General features: G+C 44.7%; 1 protein-coding gene across 5 annotated transcripts; it reads left to right on the top strand.

Moving 5' to 3' along the window:
- Positions 1–1,847: 1,847 nt before the first annotated feature.
- On the top strand, positions 1,848–18,611 carry DTD2 (D-aminoacyl-tRNA deacylase 2). 5 transcript variants are annotated; one of them, XM_073348968.2, is made up of 4 exons: positions 1,848–2,175; positions 5,167–5,220; positions 9,075–9,144; positions 18,113–18,611. In XM_073348968.2, exons 1-4 carry the CDS (start codon positions 2,107–2,109, stop codon positions 18,436–18,438), a joined length of 519 nt encoding a protein of 172 aa, XP_073205069.1. In that variant the 5' UTR covers positions 1,848–2,106; the 3' UTR covers positions 18,439–18,611. The 5 variants fall into 5 exon arrangements, with proteins under 5 accessions (XP_073205069.1, XP_073205067.1, XP_073205071.1 ...); XM_073348966.1 differs by having other exon boundaries at positions 1,849–2,217; XM_073348967.2 differs by lacking the exon at positions 1,848–2,175 and adding an exon at positions 2,356–2,548.
- The last annotated feature ends 760 nt before the right edge of the window (positions 18,612–19,371 follow it).

Genomic DNA, 19,371 nt, shown 5'->3' with positions numbered 1-19,371 from the left:
TCTGGGGAAAATGAAGCCAATAAAAGTCCTGATCCCGGAATGAGCTCTGCATAGGTGGACCTCTGTGCCCACACTGAGCCCCACTGACTTTTCTGGGGCTCCATCTACTCAGAGAGTTACTTTTGGGAGGGAATTCAAGGGAGGATTGGGGCCCAAGTGCTTTGGATCTGATACAGATCAGAACTTGGACAGTCCCACTTTAAGGGTCTGAGGAATGCAGAACCGCTCTGTTATTTTAGGGACTGTCCTGTGACTATTAGGATAGGTGGGAACCTGGCAGAGACCTAGAAATTATTAGAATGCTTCCAAATTTTCCTGGAAGCAAGTGGAAACATGTGAAAATTGTATACATTTTTAATTTGTTGATCTTAATTCTTTCCCATACTTTGTATCTAACATCACTTCCTTTAAAAAAACAAACAAACCAGGAGTACTTGTGGCATACAGACTAACACAGCTGCTACTCTGAAACCTATCACTTCCTTTTGTTCATTTCCACTCACTGCATGCTGTCAGCAGCTGCAACCTTAAAAAGGAATGTTCTAACCAAATGAAACACAATCAATCATGGACAATGTTTATTGGAAATCAGAGCAGACATACGTAATATTTAGTTGAGTAATTACTTGTCTCCCTTCTCCTCACAGAAATTAACCAGCATGCTATTCTCTCGCATATACTATTTTCCCACTGAAGGACAATATTAAGTGAGCATATTTTCCATTCCTTATCATTTAAAAGGCAGCTCTTACATGGCTTCAATTTTAGGGCTATGCTATATACATATTGGTCATATTAGTACTAATGGAACTTAATTATATGCCTGGAGGCAACAACATACATAAATACATTCTCTGGGAAAAATATCAGTTTTCACCTTTATTTGGATTGAACAGAATAATTTATTACAGGTGAACTTAATTCTACGTAGCAGAAAAAAAAAGATGTCTAAGACTCACAAATCTACTTCTTCACTCCTGACCTGTCTCCTTCAACCCAAATTAAAATCTCAGCCTTACTGACATTTCCTTGTGGATGTCCAGCCATCAGCTTAAGCTCAACAGCCTGATCCCTGGTGATGGGACTGCAGCTGTCAGCCCTGAGGCTGCAAAGCTCCAACTGTTCCCTTTATCCCCACCTCCAGGATGCACAGTCCGCCTTCTGCATGAGCTTCAGCCACCCAGGACTGGCAGCCAGAGCTCTTTTAAAAAAAAAAAAACAAAAAAAACACACACACACAGCTGGTGCCTCTGGGCATACTCCCACCCCTCCCTTGGGAGGCATGCCCAGTAGGTTGAGAACCCGATTTAAAACATTTTAGTGATAATTAGCTGCAGTCAGCACACAGATCCTTTTTGTTGGTGTGGCAGGGTGATGAGTGGCTTTTTTTCTACATCTTCTAGGTGGCAACCCTAAGGATGGGGGCTAGGAAACTCAAGCCAGGAACCAGGAGAGAGGAGGGCCACACCCACCTGCTAGGGAAGGAGATTAGGTAGTCAAATATCAGGGGGTAGTCGTGTTAGTCTGTATCTACAAAAACAACAAGTCCGGTGGCACCTTAAAGGCTAACTGATTTATTTAAGCATAAGCTTTCGTGGATAAAAACCTCACTTCAGATGCATCTGAAGAAGTGATGTTTTTAACCCATCATGCATCCGATGAAGTGAGCTATAGCTCACGAAGGCTTATGCTCAAATAAATTTCACTTCTCCATCCATCCCCCCCCCCAAACAAAATAAAGCCACGGTTCCCGGGAGAAATTTCACAGAAACTGTCGAGCCCTGGCTGGCGAGGCCGGTCCTGGATCAGCTCCCCAGCTCCCCGCTTCCACGAACTGCGCCACGCTGCAGCCACCCAGCACCTGCGGCTCGACCCTAGGGCCCCGTCCCAGCCGGCTACTCCGGCCTCTGGGCGGGGCCCGAACGAGGCTCTTCGCTCCGCACCCCCCGCAGCTGGGAGAGGAGCGGGGCGGAGCTGCCCGCGGCACTGGCCGATGCCCCCACGCCCTCCCGGGTCAGCGCCGGTTCCGGGCGCGGCTGCGGGGCGGTGCCTGCCTTTGCCTGGCCTAGCCCGCGCTGCCCAGTCGCCCCGCCGGCGCTGCCAGCCATGGCCGCCTCCAGCGCGCCGCCCCGCGCACGGGCTCTTCTGCAGCAGTGTTTGGCCTCCCGGCTGCAGGTGAAGCCCGCCGAGCCGGGCTCCGGGGCCGAGTGGGTGGAGGTAACGTGCGCAGCGGCCGGGCCATCGCGCCTCTCCTTCCGGGCTGCCGCGGCAGGGACAGCGCCTCTCTCCGGGCTGAGCCCGCTCGGCGCTTCCGCGCTGTTTGCCCCCAGCCCTGCTGCGCGGGGAGCGGCGCGCAGCGCAGCGCAGCGTGTTTCCGAGGGAAGCCACGCGCCTGCCCGGCCTGGCTCTGCTCCTTGGGGAGCGGTGTAACGTGGGCCACTGCGCTGCGTAGGAATGTGCGACTGACGGTGTCCTGAGCATGCTCAGTTCATCTGCTGAAGCCACTGCCCTGACACCCGTAGGATTCTGCTGCCTGCTTTTGACAGAGGTTAAAAAGTGGCAAAGGGGGCGGGGCGGAGCAGGGGGTGGAAATTTACGGGGCGGGGGGGGGGGTGTCAAGCAGCTGGAGGCATTAGCAGTAGGAGGGGGGCTAAAGGGAAAATCAGGGATGGGGAGGAGGAGGCGGCAGAGTTAAGCCCAGGAGTGAGGCGCTGGCAGAGGGTGTCAGAGGGCAAAACCGGGCACAGGGGGTAACAGTTACCCCAGTGGCACTGAGACACCAGTGCTTTGCAAAATAGTTTGCTGGGGGCGGGGGGCGAGAGGCTTTTTTATTTGAACAAAGTGGCTTTTTTGTATGGACAGACGAACTGAGCATGCCCAGTAACATGTGCTGAACCCCCTGCCTTTCACCCTGCCCTTACTAGCCGTAAAAATCTGCTGACTGCTATTTACAGGGGTTAAAAAGTGGCAAAGGGGGCAAATCGGAGAAGGGGGGTGCCCAGGGTCAGAGCAGGGGGTGGAAATTGACTGGTGGGGGGGGTCAAGCAGCTGGAGACAGGATTAGGAGAGGGGCTAAAGGGCAAAATCAGGGCTGGGGGGAGGAGCAGGAGTTAAGCTGGTGGTGAGGCGCTGGCAGAGGGTGACAGAGGGCGAAACCCAGCCCAGGCAGGGGCACAGGGGGTAACAGTTACCCCAGTGGGACTGAGACACCAGTGCTTTGCCAAAATGGTGGGGGGCAAAGGGGCTTTTTTATTTCCCCTCTCACAGACAGCACCTCTCAGCATCGGCTTCCCAGAGCTGCGTTCTTAAAGGCACAGGCATTCCAATGCCTCGTCAATGCATCTCCTCTTTGTCTGATCTAACCTACTGAGGCTATGTCGACACTACAATTTTCAAAGCGGTCACGGGTGCCAGTGCTCCTGGTAATCCACCTCAACGAGGAGATTAGCTCCCAGCACTGGGAGCCAAGCCTGACCACACTAGCGCTTTAAAGCGTTCAAACTTGCGCTCGGGGGTGATTTTTCACACCCCTGAGCCAGCAAGTTAGAGCGCTTTAACTTGCCAGTGTAGATAATCTCTGAGACCTAATTCAGTGAAACATTTTATATATATTCCCTTAGAAACAAAGAATCCCTTATCACTGTATCTGAATGCATAGAGTCTCTAAGCAGTTTCCCAAGTTGTTTTATCTGCTGCTGGGATTCCCTGAATTTTTAATTCTAATTTTTTCTTCTCATTTTGAGAGCAGATGTTTATTCTGTTGGATCATCTGACTTCCATTCTAACTGAATTTCTGGCCTATTGTCAAAACTTTGTTTTGAGTCAGTCTACCAGTGGTGTAAATATTGGTGGTCAGACCAATCCTCCTCCTAATCTAGTATCCTGTCTTGTGACAGTGGCCAATGCCAGGTGCTTCTAAGGGAATGATCAGACCAGGCAATGACTCATTGAACTATCCCATTGTCCACTCCCAGCATCTGGCAGTCAAAGGATGGTTTCAGGACATGCAGAGCATGGGCCTGCATCCCTGATTATTGTGATGAAGTGGGAATGTTTTTCATGTTTCCTCTGAATATTGTAGGGGTACCTCAGTTTCCCCTTGGGGCAGTTGCTATAGACCTAACTCCCTCCCCTTTCTGCAGCTCCATCTATGCATTATATGCAACATATGCAAGGGCTGTCATGCAAGAGGCCTACAGGCCTGTATCCTGTAAGACTTGGCTTGAGCTAAAGCATTGACGTATGCTAGGCTGTGGCACTTGACACAAATAATGGACACAAATGACTTTCAGATAATTGTGAAAGTACTGCAAGACTCTGTGGTGATATGTGTTATTGTCAGTGAGCACTTTTGCTAGATTAACTCAGGTGTACCGGTCCCAATCATTTTGTAGCCTCTTAGACAAGATTGCTGAAACACAAAGTCCAAAAAGGTGTGGCATAGGCACTTAGACAAAAAAAGAGAGGTAGAAGTGCTCACATGTTTAAAAGACATATAAATTTAAAGACAGAGTTAAAAGTAAATTCATGTTCTATACCCGCCCCTGAATCCACCCGCTACCAGTTCTTGTTGCTTTAGAATAATTTTACAACTGCTTTTAAAATGTTTCTCTCCCCTTGCAAAAGAACCACATAAATAACAGAGAAAATAAGGCCCTCACACTGCAATGTGATGTGTGCAGGCTGACCCCTGCACTCATGTAGAGCACCATTGAAATTGTTGGGGCTCTGTGGGTGCAGAAATCCGCCTGCATGAATCATATTACAGAATCAGCATCTGAGTACAAGGAAAACAGCAAAATTGGCTAGGCACAAAATAAATTAACATAAATATTTTTTCCTTATCATTCCATTATAGTAATCTTAGGGATTTGTTGTAACAAGAATAGATAAAGTTTCAGAGGGAAATATGATTGTTGACTGTGTCCTTTTACATATTCAGAAAAGAGGGATAAACTACAATATGTTGTGATTTAAACCTTTCCAAGAATGTTATGCTGTTTAAATAAATCTCTTATTTCAGGTTTTAAATTATTTAACCTAAATCTGTGAAAGAGCAACATCCAGGAGAGGAATTTGCATGAGGAATTGTACTATATAAACTAGCAGGTCCCTTCCAGCCATAAAGTGTATTTTCAGTGATCACTGCTCTTTTATCTTCCCTAGGCATTTCACTGGTATTTCAAGATGAGGCAAAAGCCAGTCACTCCACAGCAAAAAGTATGGAAAGAGCTGAATCCCTTAGCATAACATTTCTTTAGAGGGCAGTAATGAATTTCTGCCTTTGTGTTTCTTACTATAATGTTACCACTTACATGCTCTCCAACACAAAAATAAAAAAACGAAGACCCAGTAAATTATTACTAACACAAAATTTATGTTCTCAATAGTTTTAAATATTCTGTCATGATATTGGTCTCTGTGTTTAACAATCTGAGAGTGTTTTTACAAAACTGTGATGTGATTGAATATAATGTTAATGTCCGGAGGTATAGGACATTACTAAATTAGCCATTACTGTGATTATCACATTTCAAATGAAAATTAATTCATATTTAAACTGAAAGTGACTTATTTGCATGTTTGACAGGACAAAAGCTTTGGTTATTTTCTGCCTTGAAATTAAGTAATCAAATCCATTAGGTATGAATTGTTTCTGCTGCTTATTTTCATTTCAGAGCATCTTTGAATACACAGTGTCACCATTCATACCTGTCCATGGCTTGTTCTCCATTAAGCCCAGCCTGGTCATGTCCCAGCATATAATGTCCCGGCGTCTAGTGAGTGGTTGGCCTCTAGGTCAAACTCACCTTGGTTATTTTTACATTATTTTCTTTGCTATCCTACCATCTGTTTGGCTTCTGCAGTGTGCCTAACATTGTAATCTTTTTGATTGTAGTCAGTCCTATACCCTGATTTCACACCCTACTCTCTAACTTCATTTGTCTTAAAATCATTCCACTTTAGAACTGCTTCTTTCAAAGCACTGTCATCTCTGTTGTGTCCCTAGTCTTCTGATGTCTATTTCATGTAATGCAGCTGCTTCCAGACCATGGAGTAGTACTGTTAGTATACCAGTTTGATAAATTTTCACTCTGGTACCAAATATAATGCTTTCATCAGTCCATAAGTTCATTAGTTCCTGTGCAGCACTTGTGAGTATGGCACATCTCTTTTTAATCTCATCCTTCATGGAACCACCAACACTGATCAAGATTCCTAGGTACATATAAGATTCTGTTTGTTCCATGACTCCACTGCTGCTGCATTTAAACACTCATTCCCTTGTCCCTTTTCCAAGATGCAACCACTTTGTCGTCTTGGCATTTATTGTAAGGCCAAGTTGATTACACCAGTTTTCCAATGTAGCAAAGAGTATCATCGTTAATTCAAATGTGTCTGCCAGTTGTTGTCCTCTGTATAGGTTAAGGAGTTTAAATAGATTGTCCAATCTCATGTCTTCCAATTCGGGTAATAGTCCTAATGTCCAGTTTAAGAACATGATGACAAGTGACAGTGATTTCATGCCCCTTTTTCTTACACCAAATTTTTACTTAAACCAGTTGCTTAATTTTCCACACTGCAGGAGTCTTCATACATAGCTATTGTAATTGTAGTGATCTCATCTGGAACTTGATGTGATTTTGCTACTTTCCATAATGCTTCCCTCCAAACCGAATCATATGCCTTCATGCACTCAATGAAAACAGCAAACTCTTTAATCCCCTTTCTGACTTTTTCCCGTCAACTATTGGAGCATGGATAACTGATCAATGCAACATTGGCCTGTTCCTTGCCTACTACTTACCCTTTATCTGTTGAAAATTACTTTCATCATGATTCTTCCCAATACTGACAATAAGCTTGCACCTCTATAATTATTTGGATTGTTAGGATCTCCTCTCTTTAAGATTGTTACTATTACCTTTAGCTAGTCATCTGCCATCTCCTGTTGCTCCCACAACTAGTAACGTTTTCTTCCTAATTTTGTGATAGCACTTGTCCTGCCAACTTTTACCAACTCAGATGTTATATTGTCTACTCCTATTTTTAACTGTTTCACTGTTCTTTCTATATCTTCTTCTGATGGTAATTCAGTGCTGATATCCGTTCTGCCTTACCAGCTGCCTTGTTCATCTAGCACATTTAGAATGCTTGCAGCTGAATGATCTGCAGTGCTTAGCACTTTATCAAAATGCTCCTTCCATACGTCCGGCATGACTTGAGTATTTTTTGTCAGTCCACCAGTAGCTTATTTTACTGCTTGCATGTTGAGCTGATGTTTCCATGCAACTTACCCTTTTTGTCTATTGTTTTCATATCTTGTTTTCTTGATGCCTCCTCGAGTTATTGAGCCTCTTCTTTCCAAAACTATTTCTTGTCCAGTCTTTGTGATTTCTTCACCCCTTTGCATAAAGCTTTTACCTCTGCTTTTCCAGTAGTCTCGGCTTGGTTACACTTTTCCTGTAATTTTCTTGTTTCATTGCTTGTTCAGCTTTTCCTTGTTTGCTTATGCCTTCCAGCAGTAGTTCTGCTGTATTTTGCATTGCTTTCTTGTATATTTCACATCTGGTCTGCAGTGACATTTCTTCATCATTACAAATTAACATTCTGAAACATCCTCCAACCATCACCTTGTATGCTTCCCTCAGAGAGCTACCCTTTAATTTGTCAAGATCAAATTTGGCTCCAGTTGCACCCATCTTTTTCTTGGACTTTAACTTAATCTTAACTTTTGTCATTAGTAACTCATGATCATTGCCACACTCAGCACTTCTATAGAATCTAACCTCCAACAATGTTTGACTATGCCTTTTACTGATAATAATGTGATCAAATCTGGTTTTTGATTTGACCATCTGGTGAGTTCCATGTTTTCGGAAACGATTGTGCATGTCTTTGTGAGGAAGCAAAGTACAATCAATAATTAGACTGTGCATTTCATAGCAAGTTCTTAATCTTTCCCCATTATCATTTCCTGTCTTCATGCCATGTGGTCCAGCACTGTTCATTTGCTTACCATGTCTGCTACCAGCTTTTGCATTCAGATCTCCCATAATCAAAGAAATCTCATCTAGATTGTTGTCTAGCTGCTGATAAAACACATCCTCTTCTTCTTCGTTTGCTGTTTCTGTTGGTGCATAACAGCGGATCACAATTATGCATAGTTTATTGTAGTAGTAAATCTTATTATGACAATCCGCTCAGACATTGTTTCCAGCTGTTGAAGTAACTATTCTCTTGTTCACTGCTGTAGCAACGCCATCTCTATGATTAATTTGCCCACTTGAGTGTCCAGAATAAAGGAAAGTGTAGTTTCCAACTCTCAGCTTTCCTGTGCCCAGCCAATGTGTCTCCCATATGGCAGCAAGGGAAGCTTGTAACTTCCTTAACTCCTCCACTATGAGCTCAGTCTGGTCTGGAGTCAATAGAGTTCTAATGTTCCGGCTCACGATATGTGTAATATATCTAGCTGTTATCCAGAATCCATGACCCACTTCCATTTGTTAGGTCTGGGTTGAAATCTGTTTAGTTTGGTTTGCTGTTCTGTTTCTATAACAAGTGAGTTTCAGGTATAATGGCTTGTTAGGCCAGCCCACCGTATCCAGTTCATAGGAATGTCTTGTCATAGCCTTCTAGGAACAGATATCAGTAGTTCCACCCTAATTTACTTGCATTCCAAGGCGAACGATCTTGGACTGCTCAGTTTTGAAATCAGGGGTTTCCCGTCTCCTAGACAGACTTGCTTGAAGAGGCTCTGAAATTAAATGAGTTTTCCATCACCCAAATACTCTTGTTTCACAACATCTTATTCCGTAACCCCTTCTGGGTTTCCCCCATTCACCATGCAGTGGACTTGTTTCTGTGCCATTGGATCCCAGCATGAGGAAGAATTCTATATCTGCTTTTAATTTTAGCCTGTGTATTAATATATTGTAAATTGCAATTAAATTTGGGTTAATGTACAGATAATAGATTGTCTTAATTATATTAGTAAGTACCATACAGATATATAAACATATACACAATACTTTTCTTCTTCTTTTTTTTTTTGTGTGTGCAATCTTTCGTAGATCCAAAGAGGACTGGTTATCTACATATGCTTCTTCAAAGGAGCCAGTGAGGAACTAATTCCAAAAATGGGTATGTTTTATTATTGGTATTCTTACAATAAGGGATAAGCAAAAAACAATGGGCTTGTTTATCCAGCAGCTAAATGCATGAAGAAGCTACAGAATCAGGCCCAGTTTGAGGTCTGACTGGAGAGAGCAATAAGAACAATATCTTTCAAAAGAAACTTTGTAAATGAGAACCTGTAAATTGCAAAATTTACTCCACACTGAAATTATTCGGAGCTGGTAATTTTATTCTGACTTCTACCTTGTATCTCCCCAGTCATGAGTCTCCATTGCTGTCCTCCTTTCAGTGACTGTTTTGGCAGTAGCTCTGTATAGAAACTCTGTATAGAAGGCCATCAAGCTTGATGACATCAAGCTCCCTGCCTGTGAGCTGAGTTTTTCTTCCTCAGTCCATTTGACAGGTGTCTGCATCTCATCTTGTGCCCATGCACTAGTGGTGGACCCTGTTGGAAGAGTGGGTATATTCAATGTAAACTGATTTTAGTCTGGTTAATAACTGTAATGGGGTTCTCTCACTGTGAAGGTGCCTTCTGGCTGCTCAGGGGATTAGCTTTGTTCAGAACTGATAGCCTCTTCATTATTTTCTCTGACCACGGTCCCTTTTGTTCTCTGGGACTCGCTGTGCTCCCTCTTTGTGACTTGGCCTTCTGCCCAGGTCATTATATGCGTTTCCCCTTCAGGGCGTATCAAAGTGTCTCAGGATTGACTGTCAGGCTAATTCAGGACTATCCTCTAATTCAGACTGTCCTCTAATTCAGGACTATGCCAGTGGCAGGTAGGGGAACCAGGACCCACCCACTACTGTGTTCCAGTACAAGGACCTTCTGATCAGTAACCACAGTCTGCTTATTGCCAGACCCCATTACTATTTCCTGTGCTCCTTCCTATATTCTCTTCCAGCTCTGGCCCCGCAAGGTTACTAGTGGAGCACCCTCTTCTCCCTGTGGCTATTTCACGTCTTTCAGGTTCTTGCCGGAGTGCCTAAGGGTACGTCTACAGTATGAAATTATTTCAAAATTATTCTATTCGAATTTTCGGAAACGATTTTATACATTTGGTCTTTTGTGTCCCCATTAAAGCGCGTGAATTCGGCGGAGTGCGTCCACAGTACCGAGGCTAGCATTGAATGTCGGAGTAGTGCACTGTGGGTAGCTATCCCACAGTTCCCGCCGCCCATTGGAATTCTGGGTTAAGCTCCCAGTGCATGATGTGGCAAAAACATTCTCGCGGGTGTTTCTGGGTGTGTGTCGTCAGTCGCTCCTCCCTTCATGAAAGCTATGACAGAAAATCGTTTCAGGCCTTTTTGGCGTGCAGACGCCATACTGCTTTCAGCAGACCGTGCACCGCTGCTCTCCTGCTCTCGTCTTCCTATGTAATCTCTAGTATCTACTCTTTTTCTTCCTCATCAAACACTTCTGCTGCCAACTCTGCTCGGCCATCGTGAACTGAGCAGCACAGCTTCCGCCGCCAAGTCTGCTCTCCTGCTCTTGCCGCGCTACCGAGCTTCTCCATGTTGTTTGTCCTGAGCTCCCGCCTCCGTGAAAGCTACAGAAGACAACCATTTCCTGCCTTTTTGCAGCTATCATGAACCGAACAGCACCTCTTCCGCTGCCACTCTGTTCTCCTATGTTTCGCGCTCTTTTTCCAGGATTACCCATGCAGGCGCCATAGCCATGGAGCCTGCTCAGATCTCCACTGCAGTTTTGACCATTGTAAATACCTCGCGCATTATCCAGCAGTATGTGCAGTATCCACAAAACCGGCCGAGGAAGCAACGACAGCGCAATTACTATACTGATGAGGACATGGACACAGACATTCCTAGAAGCACGGCATGTGGCGATTGGGAGATCATGGTGGCATTGGGCCAGGTTCATGCTATGGAAAGCCAATTCTGGGCCCAGGAAACAAGCTTAGACTGGTAGGACCGCATAGTGTTGCAGGTATGGGATGATTCCCAGTGGCTGAGAAACTTTCGTATGCGTAGGGCCACTTCCATGGAACTTTGTGACTTGCTGTCCCCTGCCCCGAAGCGCAAGGACACAAAAATGAGAGTAGCCCTCACAGTTGAGAAGCGAGTGGCCATAGACCTGTGGAAGCTTGCACAGCTACCGGTCAGTTGGGAATCATGAGTGGGCAAATCTACTGTGGGGGCTGCTGTGATGCAAGTAGCCAACGCAATCATTGACCATCTGCTATCAAGGGTAGTGACTTTGGGAAATGTGCAGACCATTGTGGATGGCTTTAATGTGCTGGGGTTCCCTAACTGCGGCGGGGCGAAAGACGGAATTCTTATCCCTATCTTGGCCCCGGAACACCGGGACGGCCAGTACATAGACAGCAAGGGATACGTTTCCATGGTGCTGCAAGGACTGGTGGATCACAAGGGACGTTTCACCGACATCGATGTGGGGTGGCCAGGAAAGGTACATGATGCTCGCATCTTCAGAAACTCTGGTCTGTTTGAACAGCTGCAGGAAGGGACTTACTTCCCAGACCAGAAAATTACTGTTGGGGATGTTGAAATACCTATAGTTATCCTTGGGGACCCAGCCTACCCCTTAATGCCATGGCTCATGAAGCCGTACACAGGCACTCTGGACAGTAGTCAGGAGCAGTTGAACTGTAGGCTGAGCAAGTGCAGAATGGTGGTAGAATGTGCGTTTGGACGTTTGAAAGCGCGCCGGTGCAGTTTACTGACTCGGTTAGATCTCAGCACAACCAATATTCCAATTGCTGCTTGTTGTGTGCTCCACAATATCTGTGAGAGTAAAGGGGAGACTTTTATGGCGGTGTGGGAGGTTGAGACAACTCGCCTGGTGGCCAGTTTCACACAGCCAGACGACAGGGCGATTAGAAGAGTGCAGCAGGGCGCACTACACATCAGAGAAGCTTTGAAAGCCAGTTTCATGACTGGCCAGGGTACGGTGTGACAGTTGTGTGTGTTTCTCTTAAAGTTACCCGCCCCCTAGATATATGAAAGGAAATAAAGTCACAATTGTTTAAAAACCATTCTTTGTTATTTGTTCCACAAAACATTGAGAGAAATCAGAAGCTAGATGGGGGGAGGGGGGGTATTGGGTTAGGAGGGCGGAGGAGGAGGGAAGGAGAAGTCCAGAAACCAAATCAAAATTTCAGCTATGCCAGCTTTCTGCTGCTTGTGCAATCCTCTGGGGTTGACTATGTGGGTCCCTGTAGCATTCCCCCTGCCCGGTGTTCTTGGGCATTTGGGTGAGGAAGCTATGGAACCTGGGGAGGAGAGAGGGCGGTTATACAGGGGCTGCAGCAGCAGTCTGTGGTCTTGCTGCCTTTCCCGCATTAGATCCACCATACAGCGGAGCATGTCAGTTTGCTCCCCCATGAGCTTGACCATAGCATCCTGTCTGCTCTCATCACACGTGTCCCTCCTCTCTTCATATTCCTGTAACGCTTTACGCGACTCCGCAATTGTTTGCCTCCACACATTCAGCTGGGCCCTCTCAGTGTGGGAGGATTGCATGAGCTCGGCGAACATGTCGTCCCGAGTTCGTTTTTTCCACCTTCTAATCTGGACCAGCTTCTGGGATGGAGTAGATAGGGGCCATGTTGAAACATTTGCACCTGCTGCAGGAGGAATCATAGAATATCAGGGTTGGAAGGGACCCCAGAAGGTCATCTAGTCCAACCCCCTGCTCAAAGCAGGACCAATCCCCAATTAAATCATCCCAGCCAGGGCTTTGTCAAGCCTGACCTTAAAAACCTCTAAGGAAGGAGATTCTACCACCTCCCTAGGTAACGCATTCCAGTGTTTCACCACCCTCTTAGTGAAAAAGTTTTTCCTAATATCCAATCTAAACCTCCCCCACTGCAACTTGAGACCATTACTCCTCGTTCTGTCATCTGCTACCATTGAGAACAGTCTAGAGCCATCCTCTTTGGAACCCCCTTTCAGGTAGTTGAAAGCAGCTATCAAATCCCCCCTCATTCTTCTCTTCTGCAGGCTAAACAATCCCAGCTCCCTCAGCCTCTCCTCATAAATCATGTGTTCCAGACCCCTAATCATTTTTGTTGCCCTTCGCTGGACTCTCTCCAATTTATCCACATCCTTCTTGAAGTGTGGGGCCCAAAACTGGACACAGTACTCCAGATGAGGCCTCACCAATGTCGAATAGAGGGGAACGATCATGTCCCTTGATCTGCTCGCTATGCCCCTACTTATACATCCCAAAATGCCATTGGCCTTCTTGGCAACAAGGGCACACTGCTGACTCATATCCAGCTTCTCGTCCACTGTCACCCCTAGGTCCTTTTCCGCAGAACTGCTGCCTAGCCATTTGGTCCCTAGTCTGTAGCTGTCCCTAATCTGTAGTCTGTAGGAGAAAAAGGGAGGGTAGTATTTTAAAAGATACATTTTAGAGAACAAAGGGGACACTGTTTCTCAGTGAAACAGGCAATTCATAGTACACAGCACATGTTCTTTCTGTACAAGGTCGCATTTTGCCTCTTATACTGAAGTGCCTGCCACTTTGGTGTGAGTAAGCCATCACATGCAGCCGGGCAACAGAACTCAGCTTGCAGGCAGCCATGGTAAGCCCTAGGGGCACACAGGGTTCTGTGTCTTCCGCATTCATTTCAATGCTTTCAAACTGCTGGGCCCCCTTTCCCATAGCAAGCAATGCCTGGTGGGTTTGCCATATAAAAGGAGGACCTGCGGGCTCTCTGGGATGATCGCTTCACACAATACCCTCCCCCCTCCCCACCAACGCATGGCTCCGTTGAGGCTCTGAGCAGGGATGAGCCCTTTAAACTAAATACGAACAGCCCAGCGCAGCTGGGTTTCCCCCTACCCCCCACCACGTGGCTCTGATCAAGCTCTCACTCACCAGAAGTGCCTTCTCCAGGGTCATGATCCGGGAGCCTGCCTTGGGAGTGGGGGGAAGCTATTGGCTCCAGCATTAAGAATAGTTCCTGGCTAGGGGGAAAAACGGATTCCACACTTGCCGCCTGTGCACTGTCTTCCTCCTCCTCCTTTTGTCCTCCAAAAACTCATCCTCCTCACTCCATGCTACTCCCCCCTTGCAGGTGTCCATGGACAGTGGTGGGGTAGTGGTGGCGTCACCCCCCATAATTGCATGAAGCTCAAGGTAGAAGCAGCATGTATGGGATTGTGACCCAGAGTGCCCGTTCGCCTCCCTGGCCTTTTGGTACGCTTGCCTGAGCTCCTTGATTTTTGTACGACACTGCTCTGTGTCCCTGGAGTAGCCTCTTTCCGTCATGGTCCTGGAGACTTTAGCGTACGTATTTGCTTTTCTTTTTTTGGAACATTGTTCTGCCATAACAGATTCGTCTCCCCAACATGCGATGAGATCCAGTACCTCCCGTTTGGACCATGCTGGAGCTCATCTGCGAATCTGGGACTGCATGGTCTCTTGTGATGGTGGACTCTGCATGGTCGCCTGTGCTGGTGGACTGTGCTAATGGTCACCTCTGCTGATGGTGACCAAACAAGAAATTCAAAAGTTCCCGGGGCTTTTACTGTCTACTTGGGTAGTGCATCGGAGTTGAGCGTGTTGTCCAGAGCGGTTGAAAGGGAGCATTCTGGGATAGCTCTCGGAGGCCAATAACGTCGAATTGCGTCCACGGTACCTGTAACCCAGAACTGTAATCTCGATTTTAGCGCTACTCCACTTGCCGAGGTGGAGTACAGAAATCGGATTAAAGAGCCCTTTAAATCGAAAAAAATGGTTTGGTCGTGTGGACGGAATCAGTTTTATTTTGAAGTAACTCGGCTAATTCCGAAATAACCGCGTACTGTAGACCAGGCCTAAGCACACCTCCCTCCTCCCAGGTAGTGACTGCAGACTACTTCCCCTGCAGCCTCCTTTTGTTCTCAGCCTGCTGGTTTTGTACCAGCCCAGCATACACTTGTTCACCTGAGCTTCATCTTCTAAGGGCTTGGCTATCTACCCTAATTCTTCCCCAGGGGGAGCCTGTTAGGTTAATTAACCCTTTCCCTGCTACCTTAACCTTTTCAGGTGAGGTGTGGAATGAATACCCCATCACAATAACATGCTAGCAAATCTAATACATTATGATCATATGGTTCCTTGTGTGACATATTACTTATATGGATGTTAAGGGAATGACTTGGATCCAAGATGGAGTTGAACATCTAGGGAAAATAACCTTTCAAATGACACATGGCATGACCTTCAGTTCCTAATAAATTAGGAGTATTTTAATACCAACCTGACTGTATATTCAGGATATTGAAAATGATGATGCACCGTGAGCCAGCAGAAGGAGTTGGGTAGAATTATTTCCTTCCCTTTTCTTATCAGAAATATTAGGTATATAGTTGACAGCATAAGTCTTAATATTTGCCTTAGGATGGAGATGCTAGGAATAAGGTCAGTTGGTAATGGTGTTTTTTCCTCTGTCACCATCCTATTCATCCTTTATTTTCTGTTTCATTTCTTCACTTTCCCTGTTTTTAGAAGTAGGGATGGGATTACCCATGCATTACAATTATCTCTTTGCTTAGGAGCATTTTTTGCACAATGGTGATATACGAGCAGTTTGCCAAAAGTGTGTGGTCACAGAATATTTCAAGCTATTTGCTAATGCTAGCAGAAAGATCCCACTGTGCAAAAGCACAGATGCAGAATTGCTGAAGAGGAATTCTGTGGAATTATCTCTCTTAGGTCCTGGGTTCTGTGTGGGAGGGCATGAAGTTTCTGTGATCCTAAACTAAGTTTAAATCTTTGTGTGTGTTAAAACAATATAACACAAAAGAAATGTTGTGCTTGTGAAAATTCCATGGGGCTATCACTGGAGAACAAAATACTTTTTCATAGCAAAACTGATACATCCAGGGCAGCAGCAGCAGTACAAGTTTCCCCATACTGCCCACTAACATAATCTGACAGTGATTTAAGGAATGGCTCATTCTTTGTGAGCCATTCAATCCTTGTCCTTATTGGGACTCCAGTGACCCGACAGGTTATTTTTAGGGCCCTATCAAATTCACAGTCCATTTTGGTCAGTTTCACGATTTTAAAAATCGTAAATTTCATTATTTCAGCTATTTAAATCTGAAATTTCGCGCTATTGTAATTGTAGGGGTCCTGACCCAGAAAAGAGTTGTGGGGGGGTCACAAGGTTATTGTAGTGGTGGTTGCTGTACTGCTACCCTTACTTCTGCGCTGCTGCTGGCAGCAGTGCTGCCTTCAGAGCTGGGCAGCTGGAGAGCAGCGGCTGCTAGTCAGGAGCCCAGCTCTGAAGGCAGAGCCACCGCCAGCAGCAGCGCAGAAGTAACGATGGCATGGTATGGTATTGCCACCCTTACTTTGCGCTGCTATGTGAAGAGCTGGGTCTTCAGTTAGCAAGCCACTGCTCTCTGGCCGCCCAGCTCTGAAGGCAGCACAGAAGTAAGGGTAAATACTGCAACCCCCCCACCCCAAAATAACTTTGCAACCCCCCTGCAACTCCCTTTTGGGTCAGGACCCCCAATTTGAGAAACCCTGGTCTTCCCCATGTAGGCACAGTGTCTGTTTTATTAATTATGCAATTTTTCTAGTAGTACATTTTCCTTATGTGAATTTTAAAGTTATTTAAAAGACTATCTGGTTTCTGGATCATAATCCCACCTGTACCTCATTCAAACATCAGCCCTCAGAGAAATTTACATGGGTTTGGAGAAGGATGATATGGGTTTCCCATCCTTGTATCCCATGTGTGGGGTGGGGGAGAGCAGGGAGAAAAGAAATGAGGGGATGATCTGTTCTATAATAAGCATACTGTGGAAAAAGGGGTATAAGGTAAATGGAATTCTGATCGCCTGTTTGTATATATCATGGGTCAAGGATGAACTCTACTTTTGGCCTCTCCCACAGTCTCTTTGTGGGCACCTGTTTCAAATGACAGACCTACAACTACGCTTCTCTCAGAATGGAGTCCCACATTCACCTCACTTCAGATGGGATTGACTATTCTGCACTACCCCCTGTTTACGAGCCATATTACCTCAGCAGGCCCAAGAGGGTTTGGCTCAGACTGTTGACTTCTCTCTGGAAGTTTGTGACTAGTGTGAAATTACACTGACTCAGGACAGCTACTTCAAAACAAGTATTATTTATTGGTCCAGGGTATATACCAGAGAGAAAAGGATTAAAAATAACAAAAGCCTGCACATGTATTCTCTTACCTGTACTTAGCCTTTCTTTGCCATTTTAAGTAGGCCCCACTTAACCCAGGCAACCCTAATACTGGGGCTTGGTGAGATAAGCAGAAGTCTCTGACAGGCTGACTCCCGAATCAGTGTCCCTTAGGCTGTCTTTTATTCATTTCAAAGTTCCTTTGTTCAAGAGTTCCTGCCTGAGGATCTCGTGAGATTTCCATCAGGGCTCCTGAACCTGGTTAAACTGGTTTATGCACTTCTTCACCAGAGGGGGTCAGAGGTTGTCTCCCCATAGTAGATTCAGTGTATTGGCCATTTGAACACCAGGCAAAGCCATGTTCCTGGAGTCCTGGTGAAAGCTGGAGTTGGAATTAACTGTCAGGGTTCCATAGAGTTAGCCACGGCACAATAACCATCAAGTCCACAGATGTATTAATAAATCAAGTTAATACAGATATCTCCTATGTTCTTCACAATATACAAAATCTTTCTTCAGTATGGAAAGTACTAATCTGTGGTTAATATAAACTGTATGGAGATATAATATTTGCCTGGTATGCATTGATTGATTAATCAGCTTTTTTTCACCTTAGAATATAAATTTCTCTTCACAGCTCTGCTATGTAATTTGATTATTAAAGTTCAAATATAGACATTGTAATGAACCATTTTAAAATGTTTTATTTGAATACGTTCTCTTAGCCATCCTGACTGAAGTATTTGTTAATATATTGCTTTTCACAGTTATAGTAGGTTTAAGGTTAATTTTAGACACACAGTACATTTTTTAATATGTATTTTTTTTGTTTTGCAGTTAATACACTGTTGAATGTTAAATTAAGTGAAACTGAAAGTGGAAAGTATGTTTCTCTTCTGGATTTACCAGGCAACTTATTAATAATACCCCAAGCTACGCTGGGTGGTAGACTGAAGGGAAGAAATATGCAGTATCATTCCAACATTGAAAAAGAAAAAGGGATGGAGCTTTATTCCCATTTTGTAACATTGTGTGAAAAAGAACTGGCTGCTAATACGAAATGTGCTGAAGCAGGTGTTGTTGTTAAGTATGGCACATATGGAAACAGACAGGTGTTAAAACTGGATACAAATGGACCTTTCACTCATATGGTTGAATTTTGAAAGATCAAGTTTATGTATAGTATTCTCCAACAACTGTAGAATTTCTCATTTATAAGTGATAATGTGCTTACATTGATTGGAATGTGAAGAAACAGAAATGTTATTTCAGTAAATTTACACAAGTGTTGTTCAGCCCATGTAATACATTGGTTATTAAAAATGAGTCTAACATTCTCATGTGTCTGACCCATCTGTGTATCTGAAATATTTTGTTGTTAATGATTACTTAAGATTCATTGTAGTAAAAATGTGTAAAGCAGAAGTTCTTTTTAAATATATTTAAGATGAGAATAATACATATTTTTGTTGCTTTAAAAAAACATGAAGAAAGGTTTAAGTTCATTCGGAAGTAGATTAAAAAAATTTTGGAAAGGGGGAGCCTGTACAGAAGGGATCAATTCCCCGGGTTCAATTCTCCATTCCTCTATTGATGTAGGCAAGTCACTTAGCCTTTCTGTAAAATAGTAATAATAGTACTTCCCTATTTCACAGAGATGTTGTCTGAATAGGATTATTAAAGATTGTGACGCATTCAGACACTATAATAATAGGGACCTGTCATAAATATAAAGGGAAGGGTAACCACCTTTCTGTATACAGTGCTATAAAATCCCTCCTGGCCGGAGACAAAGTCCTTTTACTTGTAAAGAGTTAAGAAGCTCAGGTAACCTGGCTGGCACCTGACCCAAAATGACCAATGAGGGGACAAGATGCTTTCAAATCTGGCGGGGGGAAAAGGCTTTTGTTGGTCTGTGTGACATCTTTGCTGGAATAGATCAAGGATGCAAGCCCTCCAACTCCTGTAAAGTTAGTAAGTAATCTAGCTAGAAAATGTGTTAGGTTTTCTTTGGTTCGGCTTGTAAATTCGCTGTGCTGGAGGGAATGTGTATTCCTGTTTTTGTGTCTTTTTGTAACTTAAGGTTTTGCCTAGAG

Source organism: Lepidochelys kempii, chromosome 6 (assembly GCF_965140285.1).
Source record: "Lepidochelys kempii isolate rLepKem1 chromosome 6, rLepKem1.hap1, whole genome shotgun sequence".
Classification (NCBI taxonomy): Eukaryota; Metazoa; Chordata; order Testudines; family Cheloniidae; genus Lepidochelys; species Lepidochelys kempii.
This window is presented reverse-complemented; position numbering and strand designations above follow the sequence as displayed.